General features: G+C 47.0%; 2 protein-coding genes across 2 annotated transcripts in view; one reads left to right on the top strand and one right to left on the bottom strand.

Moving 5' to 3' along the window:
* The window catches only part of LOC143430437 (zinc finger protein Elbow), a 219,128-nt gene that overhangs the window by 99,346 nt on the left and 97,185 nt on the right, over nt 1-22,597 (top strand). The gene's annotated exons all lie outside the window — the stretch shown is intronic.
* On the bottom strand, nt 6,982-8,841 carry Noc (zinc finger protein no ocelli). The gene is made up of 2 exons (XM_076906814.1): nt 8,697-8,841; nt 6,982-8,368 (listed from the first exon to the last, which is right to left on the bottom strand). The coding sequence occupies exons 1-2, from the start codon at nt 8,781-8,783 to the stop codon at nt 7,007-7,009; spliced, it is 1,449 nt and encodes a 482-aa protein (XP_076762929.1). The 5' UTR covers nt 8,784-8,841; the 3' UTR covers nt 6,982-7,006.

Raw genomic sequence — 22,597 nt, 5'->3', positions numbered from 1 at the left:
GACGTGCGTCGTTCTCGAAGAGACGGACGAAAGCAACGCTCGCGAGAGAGCGACAGAGATCGCTTTCACGGTGGAAGGTGAACACGAGGGGAGGAAGAAAAGGAACAGGTCGACGAGGAACGAGAAGGAGCAAGATAGAGATGGAAGTGAGGTCGAATAACAGGGTGCGCTCCGATCAACATTAATCACTATCCGAAGCGAGTAGATAGCCGTCGAATGCTCGCTTTCTAAAGCAAGGTGAAGGGGTGGCTGATAGATGGAGGTGATGAATGGCTCCGTGACGCGGGGCGATCCATCATCTCGGGTCCGACATCACGGGAGCTGCCTACCGCGAGAGCTAGCAGGAGAGATTTCGCGCGAGAGGTCACCTCGGCTAATTCATCATCCGGTCCGTCGCGTTTCCTCCCCTCTCACCCTTTCTCTGTCTCTGTGTGTGTATATGCGCGCGTCTTCACCCTGTGGCGCACACTCGAACCCCTCGCCTCTGTTCTCCACCCTCGACTTCGTCTTTAACCCACCACCAACCACCCCTTTCTTCGTTCCTCAGCGTTTCTTCTTTCGCCACCCTCTTTTGTTTCCCGCTCGAGCTCGTTGCGACGACTTCTCACCTCTGTTACGCTTCTGCCTCAGCTCTGAGCCTGCTTCGAGCTCACTGTGACAGCTGCGGATACGCGGACGATGTTACTCGATGCTTTGAAGGAACGTCAGAACAGGAGGGGTTGAAACCGTCACGCTAGGTGATCGATGAAACGGCTTCGACTAATGTCTGTAATGTTGGTCAGACTGCTTGATCAACGTGAAACCTCTCGCGAGGTATCGTCTTCGAATCGTGGACCTTCGTTCTTCGTCTCTGCTGAAGTTGGATTAAACTGGAAGTGGTGCTAAAATTTAATTATTTTTAGCTGACGATCTCAGTCATCCAAGTCTATATTTGCAATGCAAAAGTACTATTTGGTTCGCGAATATTGCATTCTCTAACGTGTAATTATCTTAGTGAAGATGTTGATAGAACTTTCAGTCAAAGAATACACCCATTTTTTGTATTTATATTATTAGGCGAATAGAAGTGGCGACATTTAAAAGAGAATTTATTGGAGCGCTCAGTCAGCTCGATGTTTCATTAAATTTAGCAAAATATCGACTGGTCTCTCTTTCTGTGTGCCGTTAGAAAAATCCAACTAAAACACGTTTTCGAGCGCAATATCTCTTCGTCAGCAAGACGGACGACGTCTTCTTGACTCCGCGTGATAGATGGAAATAATGTAGTAGCTGTCTAACCTTTGCTTCGTGATGGATGCTACGCCGGAGAAAAATAGATGCACGTTTCCAGAATCTGTTTTATAATAACATTCGCGAGGCGGAATTGATTTAGAGGCCGACGTGAACCTTTTACGAGCACCGTTCGCTGCAGCTGAAAACGATTTTTCGCATCGAGACGATTTCTGAGCGATCCAAAAATAATTCTCTTCTCGCACAATTCGCTCTCCTCGCTTTTAACATCTTTCAATTTTTTTAATCCTCCCTAAAAGAGACTTCTAATCACTCGTAACTTCATACGTCAGATTCTACCCTGCTTCTTCATCTCCTGCGTTGGAATTGTTCGAGTTTTCCCAAAAATTAAGCTTCGCGATTTCAAAGCAAGCTCGTGTTTCACATTTTCAGAAACTTTTAAAATTCTCTCCAAAGGAGATTTCTAATCACTCGCAACCCCATTCCCAAGACACTACCCTCTTTCTTCATCACATTCAGTGCTGACGAACCTTCTTCCACTGATTTATCTCAAAAACTAAGCTTTGCAATTACAAAGCAAACTCACGTTTCACATTCTCAGATATAAATCGTCAATAATGAAAAAAAATGGCTCTCTTGGGTTAATTTATATCCACAGAAACGTATGATTCGTCTATCAAGAAACAGACAGGACATAGAAGAAATTGATTCATATTTTCAAATATAAATCGTTAATAATTAAAAAAAAGGGTCTCTTGGGTTAATTTAAATCTACAAAACCGTATGGTTCGTCTATCGAGAGACAGACACGACGCGGAATGAATCGATTCGCTCCAGAACGCGTCAGAGGAGCCGCGTTTCGAAAGGGCGAGCCGTGGGCAGGTCGCATTATCGAAATGAAATGCGCTCATACGCAAACAGTGGCCAGCGTTCATGCTGGGTGTAAATGGAAGTAACAAGGGGGCATAATGCATCACCGTCCCGCGGACGATTCTTCCGTGCAGCGCCGCTGGCACGATCGCCCAGCGGGGGACGACGCCGCTCAGAAATGAAATCGGCGAGGCGGTTGTTGGCCCGCGTTTATCGTCTAACGCCGCGTCTTGGCTAACGATAACCGAGTTACACTTTTAATATTCATCGACGAACACGTTTCTTCGCTCGTTCTGGCTCTAACTAAATCCTGCGCCTTTCCGTCTACTTTTCGCCACGAAACTGTCAAAAATAAGGGTTTAGAAACTGCACTGTCGATATTTCAATTAATCTAGAGTGATTTTAGCAATTGAAATCGATGTTTCCGTTGGGAAATGTTCTTCTTTCAATTCTAAATGAAACCAAAGCACACTGAAATCGTCGAGATTGCAACAACAGCCATCACGATTTTTTCCATGCATCTCTCGCCATGAAATTGTTGGAAATGGGGGTTCAGAAGGTGTTTATATACCGCACTGTCGATATTTCAATTAATCTAGCATTGTTCTATGAATTATAGAATTTTCTAATCTACATTTCCATCGAGGGAAGGTAGTTTTCGCGTCAAATGGCCTTCACTCAATTCCAAATGAAACCAAAGGACACTCGAGTTCGCCAAAATCGTAAGAAACATTAAAAATTCGATCTACACTTAAAATAACAATCACACATCTTGGAAAACTCGAAAGAGAGCAGAGAAAAAATTTTCTAATCTACATTTCCATCGAGGAAGGGTAGCTTTCGCGTCAAATGGCCTTCATTCAACTCCAAGTGAAACCAAAGTACACTCGAGTCACCAAAATCGCAAGAAACATTAAAAATTCGATCTACGCGAAGAATAACTGGCGGACATCTCGAAAAAAATCTAAAGAGCTATTCTAAAAATCTAAAGAAACATTTTTCGCGTCAAATGGTCTTCGCTCGATTCTAAGAGGAACCAAAGCAGACTCGAGCCTCCAAAATCGCGAAGAACACTAGAAATTCGATCTACACTTAGAATGAAATCTTGCAAAACTCTTGGGAGAGAAAAAAAAAAGAAAGAGGGGAATAGAATTGAACGCGACAGAAGCGCGCGAACATCGTAAACCCTTCAGCGACGTTTGACCTATCGATTTCGTCTTTCCACAATTCCTGCCGAGGGGAATCGGCTGTAGCTTATAGATGAATTATAGTTGCTCTTTGCTGTCGCGCATTCAACGGTGATGTATGACTCGGCGGGAGATGGTAGGTAGAAAACATCCACGATGTACGGCCTGTTAATAACAGCAAGAATGAACGAACGGCTGCGCAACGCGGTACACAGATGCCGCTGGCGGCTAGACTCCCTTTGTGTTTTATTACAAACGATACGTCAGCCACGATGTATGGGCCGCTTTTATCTGCGGCCTGTTATTGATGTGCTAAATTGTCTGCGCTGACTCGTAAGACTGCCCGGGTACACCGGCTGATAGGCGTCCTTCCGTCGACGCGTGTTCCACCAGCGACGAAAAAAGATTTCACCCTGAACGAGCCTCCTCTCGACGAAATTAAGATCCATCTCTCGAGGCTGAATCCTACGAAAGTGCGACACAGCATCGAGAAATTATCGAAACCAGCGAAGGACTTTCTTTGGCCATTGTGGACAACGCAACTCGAGACGAAAGTGAAGAAATTTGTTTGAAAATTGCGATCGATCTCTCGCTAAATCCAACGAAAATGCAACACAGGATCGAGAAATTATCGAGACGAGCCTTGAATTTTCTTTGGCCATTGTGGACGACGCGTGGAACTCGAGACGAAACTGAAGAAATTTGTTAAACCAGCGACGAACTTTCTTTGGCCATTGTGGACAACGCAACTCGAGACGAAAGTGAAGAAATTTGTTTGAAATTTAATTGGAGAATTGTCATCGATCTCTCGCTAAATCCAACGAAACTGCGACAGAGGATCGAGAAATTATCGAGACGAGCCTTGAATTTTCTTTGGCCATTGTGAACAACGCAACTCGAGACGAGACTTAAGAAATTTGTTTGAAATTTAATTGGAGCACAGGCTCCAGATTTTTCTAATTTTTTAGATAAATCTAGTGGAGGGTGTATTCTGAGACTCTACATCGAAGATCAGAATCTTAATTGACCAATGCGAGGTTAGATCGCCAGGCCTCGAAGTGGTAATTAACGTTTAGAAAAAGGACGAGGTGTTATTAGGGTTTCGCAATGTGAAAGGACTGCATCATTACGTTCGTTGACGTGGCAATTTTACGCGAGGATGCGAGACAAAAGTGAATAATCGCTTCTCTCGTATTCTGAACGATCAATGCTATAATTGACAAAATTGAAATTTCATAAAAAAAAAAAATTCCTTCGCCTTAAAAAATTTCCCACGAATCTTCATCGAGTCTCGCGAAACGCTTCGATTAAAATTCATTGATCCCCTCCTTTGATTACTCGTGCGTAATTGACGTACATTCGTCAACGACGCTTCCCGCTGGGCGCTCGCAGGCCACAAATTTCCAAACGAGAGTCAGCTCGCAAATTCGATCTTGCAGGGGGTTAAATCACGCGCGTGTAAATACTCGAGTTAGAACGAGCCCGTCTCGCTAATTGAGATTCAACGACGCGCATAATTGTACCGAAATAACATGAATTCCAATCCGTGAAACGAGCTGGGAAGGCGAGACGCGAGGGAACTATTCATCCGGACGGTTAAAATCACCGAATATTTCACTTTGCTGAGCCAGCTGAGGCTGCCACCGCCTGTCGTGGCACCCTGGCGATGGAAACAACGCTCGCTGAGGGTAGAGGAAAGTCTCAGCCCCCTCCAAGAGCGTCTAAAAACCTCGAGCCACCCACGCCTCGCGTTTTCCTCCCCACCAAGCGAGCAGTGCCACCCTGTCGTCCCCCTTTTCGCCTCCTTCCGACACTAGGCTGCAGATTTATGCGCCCCGCCTTGCAGCGCTGATATCCGAGAACTCGCGACCTGCTCCGTCCGTAATGAAAGAAATAAATTTACTCTGGCTGGGGTGCACCCCAGGGATTGAGACTCGACGGTCCTGCGCGCAAACAGCGACCCCGCGAGCCACCCTGGCGGCGCGAATCGGAAACGACGGACGCCTTCCACCGTCTGCCGCTTCTGTTTCTCGTTTGTCGCCTTCCACGATCACGTTTCCGCCTGACAAGCGTCGATCTGCGTGGCCAGCGATGGCATCCGCGACGTGCGACACTCGTCAGCTGTGCGAGACGTCGCATCCGTCGGCACTGCGGCGATCTCAGGTCCCTGCGCGCGGAACGCGCGCCATTTTAGGCGATCTGGGCTCGAGTACTCGCGCGAACCATCGTCTGATTCGAGTTTAGTCGGCACTGGTACACTTTACGTTGCTCCAAACGGGTTTTTTACTTCGTTTCGACCCCCGTTCTGTTGAATTCACGTTTATCGTGTTGATTCTCGATCGATTTTTGTAATGATCGTTACTGAGAAGTAATTCACAAGGTGATGATAAACTGGGACGTGCAACGTTCGATATCTGGCGAAATTTACAACCCCGTCGCGTCGCGAGAGTCACACGATCGATTTAAACGATTCTAAACAGTAAACCACTTTGATATTACTAAGAGAAACGAAGTAATTCTCGACAGAAGCGATATTCACGACCAGTAACGTGGTACACGCGATCGAGGCGGAAACTGACTCGTTCAGAGATCGTTTTCACCGACGGTAAAGGACGTTTGCATAATCTTGCGCAATCAGGAGAATTTCCAGGTGAAGAGAATTCGTGTAGACGGATATTTTTTTTTTTAATGATTCCACAAACATTGTTTTTATTAAAGCGGTATGGAAACTCAACGATATTTACAAGAGATATTTACAGTGCAAATAATATGTATATCCTACGTGGTGAGTCTTGAATCGGAACGGTTCGTACAATAGAAAATGGAAATCCAATCGATTTTGAAACGGACACGAAACGATCGTTTAAATGATATTATTCCCCCACGGAACGATTCGAATTCGACGCCGGAATCTGACCACACTCACAGAGACGCTTCGCCCTCTCTTATTTATACAAACGATAGGAATAATTTAGACGTTATACTTTTTTTTTTTTTTTATATTATAGATATTGTTTAGATACCACCGTCGTTAATATTATCTCCTATTATTTCCTCGAAAAAAATAGCGTAATATCACAGTTACATTGTGGACATTAGAGAACATGCACGATCTGGTCGCGCGCGCACCGTCGATCATCCCAGACACACAAGCCAGCGAGACACACACCCAGCATTGTTTTCGTTAGTCTAATTGCATATCACTCGTGGAGAACACAATCAAGAAACATGCGAGCCTCGTTCCTCGTCTGAAGAAGCACTAATTTCTCTTCCCTCTCTCTCAAAAAAAAAAAAAACTGATCCACCCTCGTGGAACGTACTCTCTCGAGAACACACGAACGATTCTCATGGCGTACGTGGTTCCTCCTCGCCAACGTGATCGATCAGGAAGCGAGGAACGTCGATACAGATGATCCCGCGAGAGAATGATATTCCGTGATGAGACGTTAAACTGTCGAAGGTATATTTATAAACTTGAATCGAGCGTAATCTTGAATTCATACACACAAATTGCATATGCATATGTATATTTATATATATATATAGATATCTGTTTTTAAATAAATTTATATTGTACACGATCATCGATTATTTACACAGAACAGTCCGTAAACGTCCGTCGATTTGGCAAACCTCCTCGATCCCTCGCACAATCCCGTGGTACACCATGGAACGGAACCAAAACGTTCTCCAAACGCACCAACGTCGACAAAACCCGCTTAAGGGTGCACAGCAGCGCCGATCCGTTGCCCGTAGATCGCGTACGGCGAGTAATAAGGTCCAAGCGCGTTGAACGCGCTGTAGGGGGACGCAGCCAGGGACGCAGGAAGCGGTCCCGTCGGCGGCTTCCCGTAGGGATGGTATCGAGCGCTGAGAGGACTGAGCGACGGCGTCGGATAGGAACCGCCACTGGCGCGATGCAGAGCAGCCGACGGCGACAGCAACGGATGCGGATGCGGGTTGCCCAGCAGACCAGCTGAAGAGGACGCGTGATCGCCGCCAGTTAAACTCGTGTGACTGCGAAGATGTTGCAGAAGCTCGTCAGACGTGGTGAACCGTTTGCCGCAGTAAGAGTCGCCAGCGATCCAGTTGCAGACGTATGGCCTGCCACCAGTTAACGTGGACGGGTAGGACAGCGACGGCGGGGCCATGGGCCCAAACGACGACAACGCCATGGCCAAACCGTACTTCTGATGGTCGCATTGCGTGCATCCGCTTGGGCAAGTACCAGTGCTCATCATCAATTGCGCGCTGTGCATGCTGTATTGACAGCCTGTGCAATATGGATCCTTGCAGACTGGGACCAACGCCTCGCCGCCTGCTGGCGTCTTCACGCGAGCGTAGCTCAGGTACGGATTTCCGCCCGTCGGAGTGCTCGACGGGTAGCCCAACAGCGCTGCTGCCGCTGCGTGGTGATGAGAGAACGGAGAGGCGCCTGCGAACGGTGGTCTGAACGCTGGGTTCTCTGCTAAGCCTGGTGGACAGCAGAGAGGGTTGCCTGCGAAGCCTGGCAGGCTTGGTTTGTACGCGCCAAGGTTCGAGTCTTTCGAGTGTCCGCCTGATAATATTTCCATGCCTGATCTGATTATTGGGCTGGTGCCGTTGTTGTTTCGAGGCGACGCGTCGGTTTTCTCGCGGTCTGCTGGCGTTTTTCGATCGCCCGAGGCGGCTGTCGTGGCCGTCGCTTGGCTCGCTGGCGACGCTGACTTCCGTCCGACGGGCGTGCGGTTTCCCGAAGAGGGTTTCTTCTCCGCGTGGCCACTGTCACTCGCACTGGCACTGTCCTGACCACTAACACTGTGCACACTCGCTTTCGACGCTGGTCTACCCTCGTCGGTAGACGACTTCTTCGAGACCACGTTCGTCTCGTACGGCTTGAAGGCCAACGACTTCCCGTCCGACGGGCTGCTGCGCGTACTCCGCTCCAGTTTCGCAGCTGGCGGCGACTTTGCGTTCGCGCTGCCGTTCATGCCTTTCGGGGTCTTATCCAACGGGGAGATCAGAGGCTTCGTCGGGGAATCCGCGCCGATCTGACTGCATGTCTGCGCCAACAACGCTAAGGGACTCTTCTTCGCGTCCAACTGTAAAGAAAGTCGAACACCTGCGTTACTTAACGACGCGTACTATGTTTTTTAGCTGAGAGAAGTTCGACGCGAGCGTTTGAGAACAGCAACCCGTCGGACGTGAACGAGTACCGTCGGATAACAAGGAACCAGTCTATCTCGAAGGGGTGGTTCGAACGAAATTCGTTAAGGTTTCTTTCGCAGAAAACTGAATAGCATCTCTAACTCTCTGCTCTACCCTCGAGAATTGGAATCACAGAAAAGCTAAGCTACAACTCTCCTCGAACGAAATTCTGAAACGGAGCGAGCGATCGTAGGGGTTGATTTGTTTCGTGGCGATACTAACCGTGGTTGGAAGCGGAGAAAGATAATCCGGTTGTAGATATTGATTGTGTCCAGTGGTCAGCATACCGCTTTCCTCGAGGACAACCATTTGTGGTGTTTCACTTGTTAAGCCAGTCACTGCACTAAAAAACTGTCGTCCCGTATGCACAAACCGCGTGAACCCGTGCGCGAGCCGGGGGTTGGTGGAACTCGAGGGGGTGGCGGTCTACGTGGACGTGGTTTCGAGGGTTGTATTCCGGGGCACGGTCGCTGGTTGATCGATCTCTCTCCCAGTGTGTCGGTACGAAACGATTAAACGCAAACGATGCACACCAAGTGGAATCCAGGAAAATAGTGGCAGCTCTCGACGGAGCTGTTCGCCGCGCGGAGTGGAATGCGAGCGCAACGCCGCCTGGCGACGCGGCACCGGGTCTACCCCTCCTTTTTCCACGAACCAGGGTGCATAACCTGTCCTCTCCTGTCCCATCCCCACCGTTGCTACCTCGTTGGGATTGTGGTAGGAGAATTGCGGTGGGGTTTGGCCCTGTGTGGGGTGTGGGAAGGCATTCTAATTCAACACGCCACCCATGATGTTGGCCCGACGATGACAGCTCCCATCCCGGCTTTGATATTTCACCGCTTTTACAGCCGTCCATCCCCTCTCTCGTCCTCTCCTCGCCCCTTCGTCTACCCTTCCAGCGTCCCTTCGCCTCTCTCTGCCTCCATTTCGTCCTCTGCTCCTCTCTCCCTCGCTCTTTCTCTCTCTCTCTCTCTTTCTCTCTCGCAGCTGGCTCAGCCATCGCTATACACCTCGACACGGAACCGTCGCTGCCACCACGGCAACCCGATATTTTATACCGTGAAACCTGTCTGTCTCTTCTGGCCGGCCCCGCTTAATAAGCAGCTTTCAAAATAGAAATGTAATGGCTCGCAGGGGCAAGGCGGGGGGAGGGGACGCGCAGGGTGATTGATTGCTCGCTCAGCGACTTACCGACTCGCCACAGCCCACGGGGTAACGAATGACAGCCACTTAAGCGCTGTTTGCCTACAGTTTTGTAAAAGCGTTTTAATTATCGCCCAGGCCGCGCCCGGCGACAAAGTCGCGCGGCACTGACTCACCGGATACCCTCGAGCGAGCCTCGACTACCGGTCCCTCCTACCAGCGACTTCCGCGCCGCGATAAACGACGATCGACGCGTCGCGAAATGCCCTCCTCGCGGAGTTATCGACTAGGAACGGTCTTATTCTCGACTCCCTGCCACGATCGCGAGTTCTACCGCGGTACGCCACGATAACGCGAGCAGGACCGCGTATAAATAACCTGTACGCGGCGTGGAGAACGCTTCGTCTCGGTTCGCGCCGCCGGATGCTCGCGACGCGGAGCTCGCGCGATAATCGACGTCGTCGCAGCGACCGTCGCGCTGTTTATGCGAGGCCCTTTTTTCGAGCCTGCCACGACGACCCGCGCGCGTTTAAAACCGCGTGCACGGCTGCGTTCGCGGCTATTAAGGGGAAAAAAAGCTTGAGAATACCAGCTGCGCGGCTCGGCCACAAACGGTTCGCTCCGTTACTTGGGTTTTAAGTAAGATAAAGCGATCGATGAAGTAGTTACGTTACAAGGTAATTACCACGAATTATGACGATATCCGCGACGCCGCGTTTACGTGGCGCGCTCGCCGCGAGCGATAATTAGCCGCTGGTCGAGGAATGCGAACCCTCGCGAGAGTGTCTAACGAAATCCGTAGCCTGGCTGGATCGCGTCTGGTTATCGCCTCGATTTCAATGCACAATGTACGCTGGAGTTTCGAAACGGCGCGATATACCTTGCCGGCTACGCGTGGCGATTAAATATTTTACGCGAGAGATACCCGCTGGAACTCGTTCGAAAAGTACGCTTCTTGGTAAGAATATTAGCGAGAAACACGCGTTTCTCGTGTCGACTCGCGAGACGAATTTCCATTCGCAAAAGTAGACAGGTATGATATTAAATCTCTCGATCGCGAGATATTTCCCAGAAGGAATGAAAAAAGTCGCTACGCGGGTCCCGTCAGAGCGTCTACGAGCTTCGCACCCCTGCTTCCTCTGAAGTTACGGCGCCGTTAATGCCCCAATGGCGAGTCTTTGACGTCTCGACGCTGACGGATGAGTTTACGGCTAATATAGTTCTCTTTCATCTGCGCCGCTGCCTCAGACACCCGCGTTTTCGGGATCTCGAGGGACGACAGGCCACCAGGCGGATAAGGATTCGCGTTTGACGCGCTATTGACAGACGCGCGCGCGTAAACAGCGTTTATTTAGCCGGCTCACAATGCGACGCTAAGTGCGCGGGTTTTATTTTTAATCGCAGGATGTTTGCTTCGAATTACTGCTCGATTCTTTCTCGACACCCCTCTCTCTCTCTCTCTGTCTTTCGAGAAACTTCGAGAATTCGAAACGTCTACGCGTCAGAGAGTGGACGTAACGTTCGTTGGGGGGATGGTGAGGGTAGCGCAATAAATAAGGCGGTTGGGAACGGCTCTTTTCAGACGCAAATCGCACATTACATTTGTTATGACTGGGTAATAATGTTTTAACCTATTGTCGACCCGGATTAGGATACTGTCGAACCCTGGCTAGGTAGCGTATAACCATTTCTGGCTAGAACCGGACTCGACCAAGCGAGCAGCTCCATTCACCCTCGGAAGTTTTTATGGACTCCATTGTAAAAACGTCACGGGGACGACGGTGTCCAATAAACAATAATTAAAGCTGTATTTCATTGCCTCGCCGCAGGGTGCATTGGAGAATGGATATACGTTACGAATGCTGATTTGTTTTTCAAAAAGCAGGTAAAATAGGACGATGCATCCTTCTTGGACGATTTAAAATTCGCGAAACTGTTAGAAAATTAATTTTTGCGCCAAGAACTACCAAAGATCGGAGTGCAATTCATAATATGGGCGTCGATCAGCTGATCGAACCATCGATAGCTTGTCTAGCGGGTTCAACAGCGTTCTTCTGACTTTGGTCCTCGCTATTGGCTATTGGCTCGCTAACGAACTCGATTCAAAGTACGATAGATACTAGAACGGTGGTTTTAGGACGATGCATCATTCTTCGACGATTTAAGAATTGCAAAATGGTTAGAAAATTAATTTTTGCGCCAGAAACAGCCAAAGATTGGAGTGGAATTCATAATATGGGCGTCGATCAGCTGATCGAACAACCAATAGCGGATCCAACAACGTTCTCGCGACTTTGGCGATCAAACAAACTCGATTCAGGGGTTTGATAGACATTAGTACAGTGGATTCTCAAAAATCAAGTAAAACAGAATCCTGCTTCCTCGTCGAACGATCCAAAAATCGCGAAACAATTGAAAAATTAATTTCCACAGACCGTAATTCATAATCCAAGCGTGGATCAGCTGATCGAGCCGTGTCCACCAAATCCAGCATCGTTCTCAGTCGCTCGCGGGACGATCGTCGCGGCCAGTGACGTATTGGCTCGCTCGCTCGGCCGATTCAAGGCACAATAGATACTAGAACGGTGGATAAAAGTGTAAAAATGCTGACAAGCGGATAATAAAGGAGGCAGTCGGTCACTTTGAGAGATGGCGCGGAACAAAGAGGGCCGGCAGGGGAGAGAAACGCGGTGGTAGAGCCGCGGTAACAAGGGTTGGGGGTAGCTGCTGGGGAAAAGTTACTCGTCGAGCCGTGAAAGGGAAAAAGATGGATGAACGCGAGCGCAGTTGGCGCGCACGGGGGGCGAGGAGGAACAGAATTTGCGGCTGGTAATAAATCATAGCCAGTCTCCTTTCCAACCCCTCCGCCTCTTATTTCTTCCGCATCGAGGCGAGGAGCGACACGACGAGGGTTGGTCGCGTGATTACGTACGTATCGTCGCTCTCGAATATAACCCATCTCGCGGAGCAATTTTCTTTGGGGGTTGCTCGCGTCTCTGACGCGGTTCTTAAATAATTCAACGCTACGAAACGCTCGAGAGAGATCGCGACGCGTCGTTGACGGGAGCTCGATCGAGAGCACAGACACCACAATTACACTCGATATGTACACGGTGCTCGCGATAATAACGCAGAGAACCCTCGCTCGCGAGCAACAATAACACATCCGCGTGCTGCTCGTAATTATTTCTGACATCGCGCGCCATCGAGCCGGCGATGATCAAACAGGTCACGTCGTCGAGCTTCCGACACTCGTGACAGCCGATACGTCGAGCCAGAGCGGGGGTGGGATAAAAAATATGCTTGGCAATAATAATAACAGCGGGGCAGAGGGGGATATGGAGACGTAGACAGGAATACGAAGCTGGCGCGGAGCGCAGACAACTGGGCAAGGGCCTCGTTGCCTCATGTTTAAATCAGCGATAACGAGAAGCCTCGGTGACATATGTCACTGTCGCTGTCAGTCGGCTACACAATCAATATAGTCACCCACCCGTCCGTCCGTCGGTTCGTTCGTTCGTCTGTCCGTCTGTCCGACCGAGCTAGCGAGCTCTCAGCCCGCCTGCCAGCCTGCCTGCCTGCCTGCCTGCCTGCCTGCCTGCTTTTCAACCTTCACATGCATAGAACCCGTGTGTATCCCGCACGATAATGTATTCGGTACGTGACTTCGTATACGACAAATAGAAGAGCGCGTCCGAGGTCCGCTGCGCGACCCGCACGAGAAACGCCGCTGCCAACTGGCCCCGCCAAAAGACATTCGCTTTTATGGAAAAACGAATCGCGTAATAGGGATCAGGTTCTTTCTTTCTTTCTTTCTTTCTTTCTTGATGAGAAATGGCTAGTTTCAAGGGTTGGACGCGAGAACTAAGATACCATCGCTGCCATGAGGCTTGCGAGGGTTTTGGGGTGCGTTGGTTCTCTTGGTTTGGGGGTGGATTGAGAGAGGCATGCGGGTTGTCGATTTGGTAATGATGGTGTTTCGATCTACTTTGGTCAATGGATTTTAGTACCATTTTGTTAATCGTCGAATGCTTTTGGAAATTGTATAGATGGGGGTTGAAATCTCTATTGCTACTCTTGCTATTTTTATTTGAGATGGTATTGGAATTCGTGAGAGTTGTATATAAGTTTTGTTAAGATCGATTATCCATTTGGTAACACTGTTCTTTGGATGCACTTTAGTCACTGAATTTTAGCACCATTTGTTAATCATCAAATGCTTTTGAAATTGTATCCATTGGGGTTGAAATTTCTCTTGATAGAATTAGGATTTATGAGAGTTGTATATAAGTTTCGTTAAAATCGATTATCGATTTGGTAGCACTGTTATTTGGATCCACTTTGGTCACTGAATTTTAGCACCATTTGTTAATCATCGAGTGCTTTTGAAATTGTCTCCATTAGGGTTGAAATCTCTCTTGCTACTTTTACTCGAAATTAAATTGGAATTTCCCAGAGTTGTATACAAGTTTTGTTGAAATTTGTGGTAGCATCGAGTGATCGAAGGAACGAGGAAATCCAGGTAATAAGTACGACGCCTGATCGCCTCGAATAACAAGTTAATTGAGACGACAGACGAGGTGACAGTTTGTCAATCGTACCCTCCGCGTGTGTACATACGTGTGCACTTGGACTATTCCGTAGATACGCGCGATCAAACAGCTCTATCAATGTCAATCGTTGATAGTGGCTTATTAAACGACTCGTCGAAAGTGTACACAATGCTCTATCTCGAGAAAGAAGGAACGAAAAACTGATCAGAAGGATAGATCGCGCACGATTTCGCTCGCGAGAAGAACAAACAACCTGCGTGTGTTGCGATACGAAAAGAATAAAAAAAAAAAGAAAATAATAATAATACGCGAGCGTTTAAAAAGCGGCGAAGAAAATTATTGATCGCTTTGTTTACCCTTCGGGCATTTAACAGAATAGTCCATATTCCCCTTAATTAGCCGCGATGTTTTATGCATTTTCCCGCATTCCCACCGACAATTATTGAGACACTTAATGCTAATCCCCGCGTATTATAAATCTTTATAACTCTTAATTACTTCGAACGCGGACGTCTGTTTATACGCTTATAAATATGAATGAGCCAAGGTGAAACGCGGAGTCTACGGTTATAAATCATATCCAGCGTTACTCGAAGCCCCCGCTGGACGCTTATGTAAATCATATTAATTTCCGTAGTAATAGTTAAACCGGCAGTGAGCAATTAGAACAACTAAAAACGTGTACAAGTCGAGTCGAGTCAAAAGCGAAGCTCTCGATTCTTTCGTTCTACGCCTCGTTCTCGACACGTTTACCCGAACGCCAGTCTTCTATCCACGATTATCGTCGCAGACGCGTTAGAAGTGGCCCAGATTTTTCTGTTTCCAGTCGCAGGACGAATTCGAGGGCGTCGAGACAGCAGGGAAACAGGATCGGATCGATTTTTTTGGAGGCATCGAGCGTCGTCCAGCGAATGAATTAACCCGAGTCGCCACTGTGCGTCGCACCTGACGAAAAAAAGGGGCTCGTTCGGGAAGGAGGCCCAGGTATGGAGAATTTATTATAGGCAGCACGGGCTCCCCTACCGAACTGTACCCCTGGGATCATATTTTATGTTTTAATCTCTCCATTGTTCCAGGTATAACGGAGTTTAGAAGGAAAAATAATGCCTACTCGGAACACACAAAGCTGTCGGCCATAAAACACCGGTGTTGTCGGGTCACCGAGCGAGCGCGCAGGCGTGCACGACCTGCATTTTTATGTCGACGGATCCGCGTACAGATTTTCTCGAAAACCGACCGGATAAAAAGGGGGGCCCCCTTCAGCAGGGAGACACACGCGAAAGGTAACATCGCGACGACTGTGCTCGACGACGGAATGCAAATACGCTCGCGTATGTGCGTTTCGATTCTTCCCTCGATCCTTCTGCGCGTCTCTGTCTTCTCAGCTGGTGCTTAATTTCAGAATAAAAGTCCACATGATTCGATAAAATCAATTCTTCTATAGTCTCGAGAGTTTTCAGAATTAGTTTCACTAAAAACACTTTCAACAAAATCTCTTCACCAAAAATAAGTCCTCACCTCCTAAAATGGGGCCTATGTGCGTTTCAATTCTTCCCTCGAGCCTTCTGCGCATCTCTGTCTTCTCAGCTGGTGCTTAGCTTCAGAATAAAAGTCCATATGACTCGATGGAATCAATTTTTCTACAACTTCACAAGTTTTTAGCTTCTCAATTGAATTATTTTCACCAAAAACACTTTCAACAAATTCTTTTCACCAAGCACAATCTCTCACCCCCCAAAATAGGGCAATTTTGAATGTACCAGTCGTGTGTTTCGATTAAAACTCCACACGACTGGATAAAATCAATTTTTCCACAACCTCGCGAGTATCTCGATTGAATTACTTTCACCAGAAACGCTGAAATTCTTTTTATCGAGGACAAGCTCTCACCCCCTAAATGGGGCCATTTTGAACGTACCACTCGTGGGTTTCGATAAATCAGTGGAAGTTTGGTAGCATTAAGGGATAAAACGGGACAGAGGGGATACAAGGTATTAATCTATTCGATTTGGTAATTTTATTCGAGATGTCGGCGTTCCCTGCCTTCTATTTATATGGCGCCCATGGATGGTTAACGCGTCGGATGGCTTGAGGCCCTTTCAGGCGACGTCACGTCGCTCAACCTATGACTAATTCACTCGTCGCCAGCTCGTCGAATTTGTTGGCTCTTGGATGCCTACGCTGGCATCGTCAGAGGGTGCCCACCCTGCCATTATCGTTACGCCTCTCTTCCGGGACGGGGCCCTGGGACCGCTAATTATTTCTCACGAAATTACCCAACCGGCCACCGCGTAATGACAACGCTGCGAGGACCCAAGTTGCTCCAATCGTGTTATTAAAATTGCTTCCTCTTTGATGAGCGTCTTTCTAACCGCGTGATATACCGGGTTATCGGTTTCGTTAAACTGATCGCGTTGAAGAGTCGAGTAGTTGTCTGGTGTTCGCCAGAAGATTTCTTCGTAACAAAGATTTTTTTTTTATATTTCTTGCTGTTTAAATACATTTCGAGAGACTCGAATGAGTTTCGTTAAACTACTCGCGTTGAAAAGTCGAATACTCTTTTGGTATTCGCAGAGATTTCTTCGTATACAAGATTATTTTTTTTTACATATTCTTCACTGTTTAAATATATTTCGAGAGACTCAGCAACGAAGAATCGCTGAGGAAGCATCAGCGTAGTCGTTAAACTGCTTGCGCAGAAGATTCGAATACTCATCTGGTGTTGCAATATCAAAATTTCTTTTTTTTTTTTTAATATATTTCTCGTTGTTTAAATACATTTCGAGGAACTCAGATATTTCTTCGTATCCAAGATTCTTTTTTTTTTACGTATTTCTCACTGTTTAAATACATTTCGAGAGACACAGCAACGAAGAATCGCTGCTAAAACATCAGTGCAATTTCGATTGGGGTGCGAGCAGCGGAGCAACTCGTCTTTCTTCATTTCCCTGAGAATTTTGGCGCAGCCGTGTGTAATCAGAGACGACACGTTGTCTCGTACGGGTCGTGAGAGAAGTCCTGGCATCTCGTCACGCGGCCGTCCGCTTTCAACGCAACACCCGTCTCTCATTCGAGGGTAGACGTCGCCTCCCGCACTCTCGACCAATATGTCGGCTCTCCCGCCGGCACGGGAACCATCGGGACATGAAAACCTATCGTGACAGCCGATCCTAACTGTTTCATGGCTCGCGAGCAGACAGGGAACACCCGACGGCGCTTATTATGCGAATTAATTGACCGAAGTGCCGCGTCGCTTCCCTCTCGCGTACACGCGAGCACACCCCCGCCAACACTGGCGAATCGCTGAAATTCCACGCGTTAGTCTTTCGACAATCGATCAGCTGGTTTTTCGTTACCAAAGTGTTCAATGGTGTTCGTTTATTAATGGTCGAAGGGAACGCCAAGGTTCGATGGAAAAGTTAGTTAGGTAGGTGGTGGTTTTCACCCTCCGAGTGCGTTTCGCGACGCGTGAAACGCGAGTTGCGAGAGGGTTGTTGTGTAATTTGTTGTTGTCGTTGGTTGTTAGTTGAAGTTTGTGAAAATTGAGAATAGTCGAATGGTTTTGTGCTGAATAGTGTGCATCCCCTTCTCGCAATCTTTTTTTCTCTTTTTTGTGATTATCCTGAATGAAAGTATTTTCAAAAATTAGTGAAAACGTTTGGTTAATTTATAGCAGGTGCCTGCGATGAAAAATGTGAAGATATGGGGGTTCGTTTCGATGGCATAACTGTGGAAAGAGACGTTTCTCTTTCTCTAGAAGGGATGCTAAAGGCGATAAGCATCGTCTCTTCTTCGACTCGTTATTTTCCAAGTTTTATGGAATCCAAGCTTCCTCCTTGTCTTCTTCACGTTGACACACGTTCAAACTCCCCTGCTTCGTCTACGGATAAAATAAATATACTAATCGAGCAATTTTTCCGCTCGATCGCGGTTATCTTTCTTCCAAGGCGCTGGATGTGGACAGTTGTCCCTGTAATCAATGAAAGATACGGTCACGTTATAAATTTATCTATGCGATATTATGTACGAGAGCGTGTCAATTCGATGGAATCGAAATTCTTTTAAAATTTCTATAATTCCTCAGAGACTGTGGATACAGTTGTATAACATCACGTATTTACTTCCATGTGCAATCTATAATTATTTGTTGAAATCAAGTTTATATTATTCAAGAATTATATGTGAACATTTTTTATTTTAAAGAACATTGTTGCTCTGAAATAAGGGTGGCGCGAATAATGAGGGTTCGCACATTATTGATAGTTAGTAAGCTATCTTTCGAAACCTTGTATGCAGAAAACTTGAGCTTAGAACACTCACACGCGAAAAAATTGAGTTTGGAAACCTTGCACGCAGAAAACTTGCGTTTAGAGAGCTTGCATGCAGCAAACTTGCGCTTAGGAACCTTGAACGTAGGAAACTTGCGTTTGGAAACCTTGAACGCAGAAAATTTATGCTTGGAAATGTTGCACGCAGGAAAATCGCACATAGAAACCTTGCACGCAGAAAATCTGCGCTTAGAAAGCTTGAGCTTTGAAAATTTAAGCTTAGAAACCTTCTGCTTAGAATGCTTAAGCTTTGAAAATTTCAGTTTAGGAACCTTGAGCTTAGAAAACGTACGCTTAGAAGTCTTGCACGCAGAAAACTTGCGCTTTGAAAATTGAAGATTAGAAACCTTCTACTTAGAAAGTGTAAGCTTTGAAAATTTCAGTTTAGGAACCTTGAACTCAGAAAATTTACGCTTAGAAATCTTGCGCTTAGGAATCTTGCGTCTGAAAACTTGCGCTTAGAAAACTTGCGTCTGAAAACTTGCGCTGAGGAGCCTCGCAAGAGGACTCTCATCGCAGTGGCGATCGTCTCGCGTTAATTATAAGTCCGCGTAGCGACGGTAGTCACGGATGGGGACGTCCATTTGTCTCTAACCGGGTGACTAACGGAACGCGTGTACATCGTCACCTAACACGCTACCTACCACGTTGACAACGGACGCTGTCCGCCAGGCCTCGAATGAGACGCGCGACGCGCACCGTGCGATACTTATCTGAGGGACCCTCGTCCGCTCCGCACCTTCTCCTATCTTCGATCGCAGGAGGACAACGATTTAGACCGAGCGTTTTCACTTTTTATCCAGCGAGATCGACTCGGTCGTTGTCCGCTTCGACCCTCTTTAGCGCGCCCCCCGCGCGCGCGCTTAAACACGAAGCGTTGGTACCGTTTCCTCGCGCCATTCCTTGCGAGTGCTCTTTGCAAGCTGAAAATTTTGCGCTTTGAAACCTTGAGCGCTGATAATTTGAGACTAGGAAGTTTGAACGCTGGAAAATTGCGCTTAGAAAAGATTGCATGCAGAAATCTTGTGCTTAAAAAGCTTGAGTTTTGAAAATTGATGCTTAGAAAGATTGAGCTTTGCAAACTTAAGCTTAGAAATCTCAAGCTTAGGAAGTTTAAGCTCTGAAAATTGAATTTTAGGGATCTTGAGCTCTGAAAACTTACGCTTAGAAACCTTAAAGCTTAGAAATCTCAAGCTTAGAAATCTCAAAGCTTAGAAATCTTGCGCTTAGAAATTTTAAGCTTTGAACATTGAATTTTAGAAATCTTGAGCTTAGAAACCTCAAAGCTTAGAAATCTTGAGCTTAGAAAACTTAAGCTTAGAAATTTTACACTTAGGAACTTCAAGCTTTGAAAATTAAATTTTAGGAACCTTGAGCTCTAAAACCTTGCGCTTATAAACCCTCCACTTGGAAGACTTTCGCTTAGAACCCTCGAACTTAGAAACCTCTCCACCATAAAATCAACCCCTCTCCCCAATCTCTCAGTCATAGATCTCACGTATCACCAACTTCGCCATACATTTATTACAATAAAACGAAGCCATCGAACCATCGATGAAGTACAGAAGACGACGTTCCTGGCGAAGGTCGTAGAAGCGTAGAGGGTGAATCGTATCGTCGTGCAGGAAAAGAGAAAGCAGCGGTACCGGTGGGACCAAGCGACAGGCGGATGTAGTGAGAATGACACACTCGTTTCCATTTGAGCAATTTCAGCGCGAGCCTGAGACGCCGCTGTGGCCACGGGTTGTCTTCCCGTCAGCGAAGGAAGAAAGGCCACGAAACGGCAGGAACAAAGGGGACGAGACAGGGTCTGCGGGGTGCGCGAGCTGTCACCTGCATTGTGTCGTCGCTTCCCTCCTCTGGCGAGCGCCTCGCTTCTACCTGGGCCCACCCTTCTCCTTCTTCTTCTTCCTCTTATTGTCAACCATCTCGTCTGCTGCCCTCTCTCGACCCTTCTTCGATCTTTCTCTCTCTCTCTCTTTCTCTGTCCCGAGAGACTCAGTGCGCGGTACAATAGCCAGAGGCGGTTTCCCTGTGTCCTTGTGTCACCGAACGCGGCATGCCTAATCACCCCTGGGCAGCCGTCTGCTATTGAGATGTTTAATTAACTCTATTGTGGATCCTCTTTCGGATCGCGGCTACCACCCTCGCGAGCCCTCCCGATTATTGTCAACGCCGGGGGCGTCTTATCCAACGGGAATCCACGGGACTCTTTGTGCCTTTGATCTCGCGCGGAATCACCACCGTCTACCTCGTCGCGTTTATTCAATTAATATCGCGCGGCGTCCTCTTCGAGGCCCTCTGGCGTCTTCGATCGAATTGAAATACTCCTTCGTTCTTTTTTTTCAGGGGGTGTGTAGTATTTGATTCTTCTATATCCTTAGGAGAGTGTAGTTTTGGGACTATGAATCGCCATAAGTCGAGTCTATAAGAATTATAGGGTGGTTTTAATAAAGATGAAGTCTTCAACGTGTGTTTGTGCAACCCTTCAACCCTCTCTGGCGTCTTCGATGGACTTCAAAAATTCCTTTGCTCTTTTTTTTCTTTATTGAGATTTTTCTATGTTCAATCGTGTGTTTGTACACTATTTCAACCCTCTCTGACGTCTTCGATGAATTTAAAATACTCCTTTGCTTTTTTTTTATCTTTTTTTTGGTTTTTGTGTGTTTTAAGCTTGTGTTTGTAATAGTTTTGAGACTACGAATATTACGTGTTGAGTTTCTGCTAATTATGGAATGAGTATAATAAAAATGGAGACTCTTCAGAGGTGTAAAAGCTCGCAACGATGAAATGGAATTTCCAAAGCGTGTTTAAAGTCCCGTAAAGCGAAACTGCGAGAGTTAATTCGGTCTACAGGTCACCTGGCCCTGTCAATAATATTTTATTACGTCCGCAGCTGGATTTTCGCCCGTTTACGACAGGGACTAACGACTCAGTCCCTGTAATACAGTCGAATCGGTGCGACAATTATGTAATTGGATTTGCCGCTCGACGATCGGTTTTCCCCGATCGTCGCACCCTCCGAGGGCAACGCGACCACGGTTCTTGACCGATAAACTCTCGTGTCGCTGAAATTAATTACCCGTATCCGTTATCATATCGACGACCGCGTTACAAGATACCGTCCACGGTTTTTACTTCGCGTAATGTTTTATTCAAACGCGCCTGCAGAGCCTGGCATTTTTTATTTTTTCAGTTTCACATTCTTCACGCGTTTTTCGAACGCCTAACATTCTGTGAAAAATTCTTTCTGTGAGTCTCTGTTGCGATGGATGTTGAATAGCTGTGTGGAAGATGGTTGATTGTGTTGAAGTTGTTGATTTAAGTGAGTGGAAGTTAGGTTTGTAAGCGAAAATTTTTATGTGCGAGATTTTTAAGTTCTGGTTTGCCAAGTGCAAGCTTTTTAAGAGCAAGTTTTCCAAGTTTAAATTTTCCAAGCGCAAGTTTTCTAAGCTGAAAATTTCTAAGCAGAAGATTTCTAAGCGTAAAATTTCTCAGCATTAGCTTTAGAAGCAGAAGATTTCTAAGCGTAAGATTTCTAAATTTAAGATTTCTAAGCGAAAAACTTCCAAGCGTTAACTTTCCAAGCAGAAGACTTCCAAGCGTAGGATTTCCAAGCGATAAATCTCTAAGTGTACGATTTCCAAGCGCAAGATTTCTGCGTAGAAGATTTCTAAACGTAAGTTCTCTGCATGCAAGGTTTCTAAGCTCAAACTTTTCCGTCTGTGAATTTTCTAAGTGCAAATTTCCCGCGTACAAGGTTTCTAAGCTCAAGTTTTCGGTCTGTGAATTTCCTAAGCGCAAGTTTCCTACATGCAAGGTTTCTAAACACAATTATCTCGCGTGCAAGCATCCCAATCATAAAACCACCCCAAAGCAATCTCTCAAATCATACTTAACACCACTAAATAGCCCCAATCTCGCGCCTCAGCAACCACCACGATCACCAGCACATAGAAATCCAAAACTCGACCAGGTATTAAAGACAGTCAACCACAGAATCGATCTCTACGATTTCTACCGACAACAGAGTGGCAACCCCGTGCGTGCGCCTCAGTCGATGTTATAAATTTCGAAGGCGAGCTGTCGAGCTAACCTA

This window comes from Xylocopa sonorina, chromosome 14 (assembly GCF_050948175.1).
Source record: "Xylocopa sonorina isolate GNS202 chromosome 14, iyXylSono1_principal, whole genome shotgun sequence".
NCBI classification, from domain to species: domain Eukaryota; kingdom Metazoa; phylum Arthropoda; class Insecta; order Hymenoptera; family Apidae; genus Xylocopa; species Xylocopa sonorina.
Note: the sequence above shows the minus strand (reverse complement) of the source record. Positions and strands in the feature narration are given on the sequence as shown.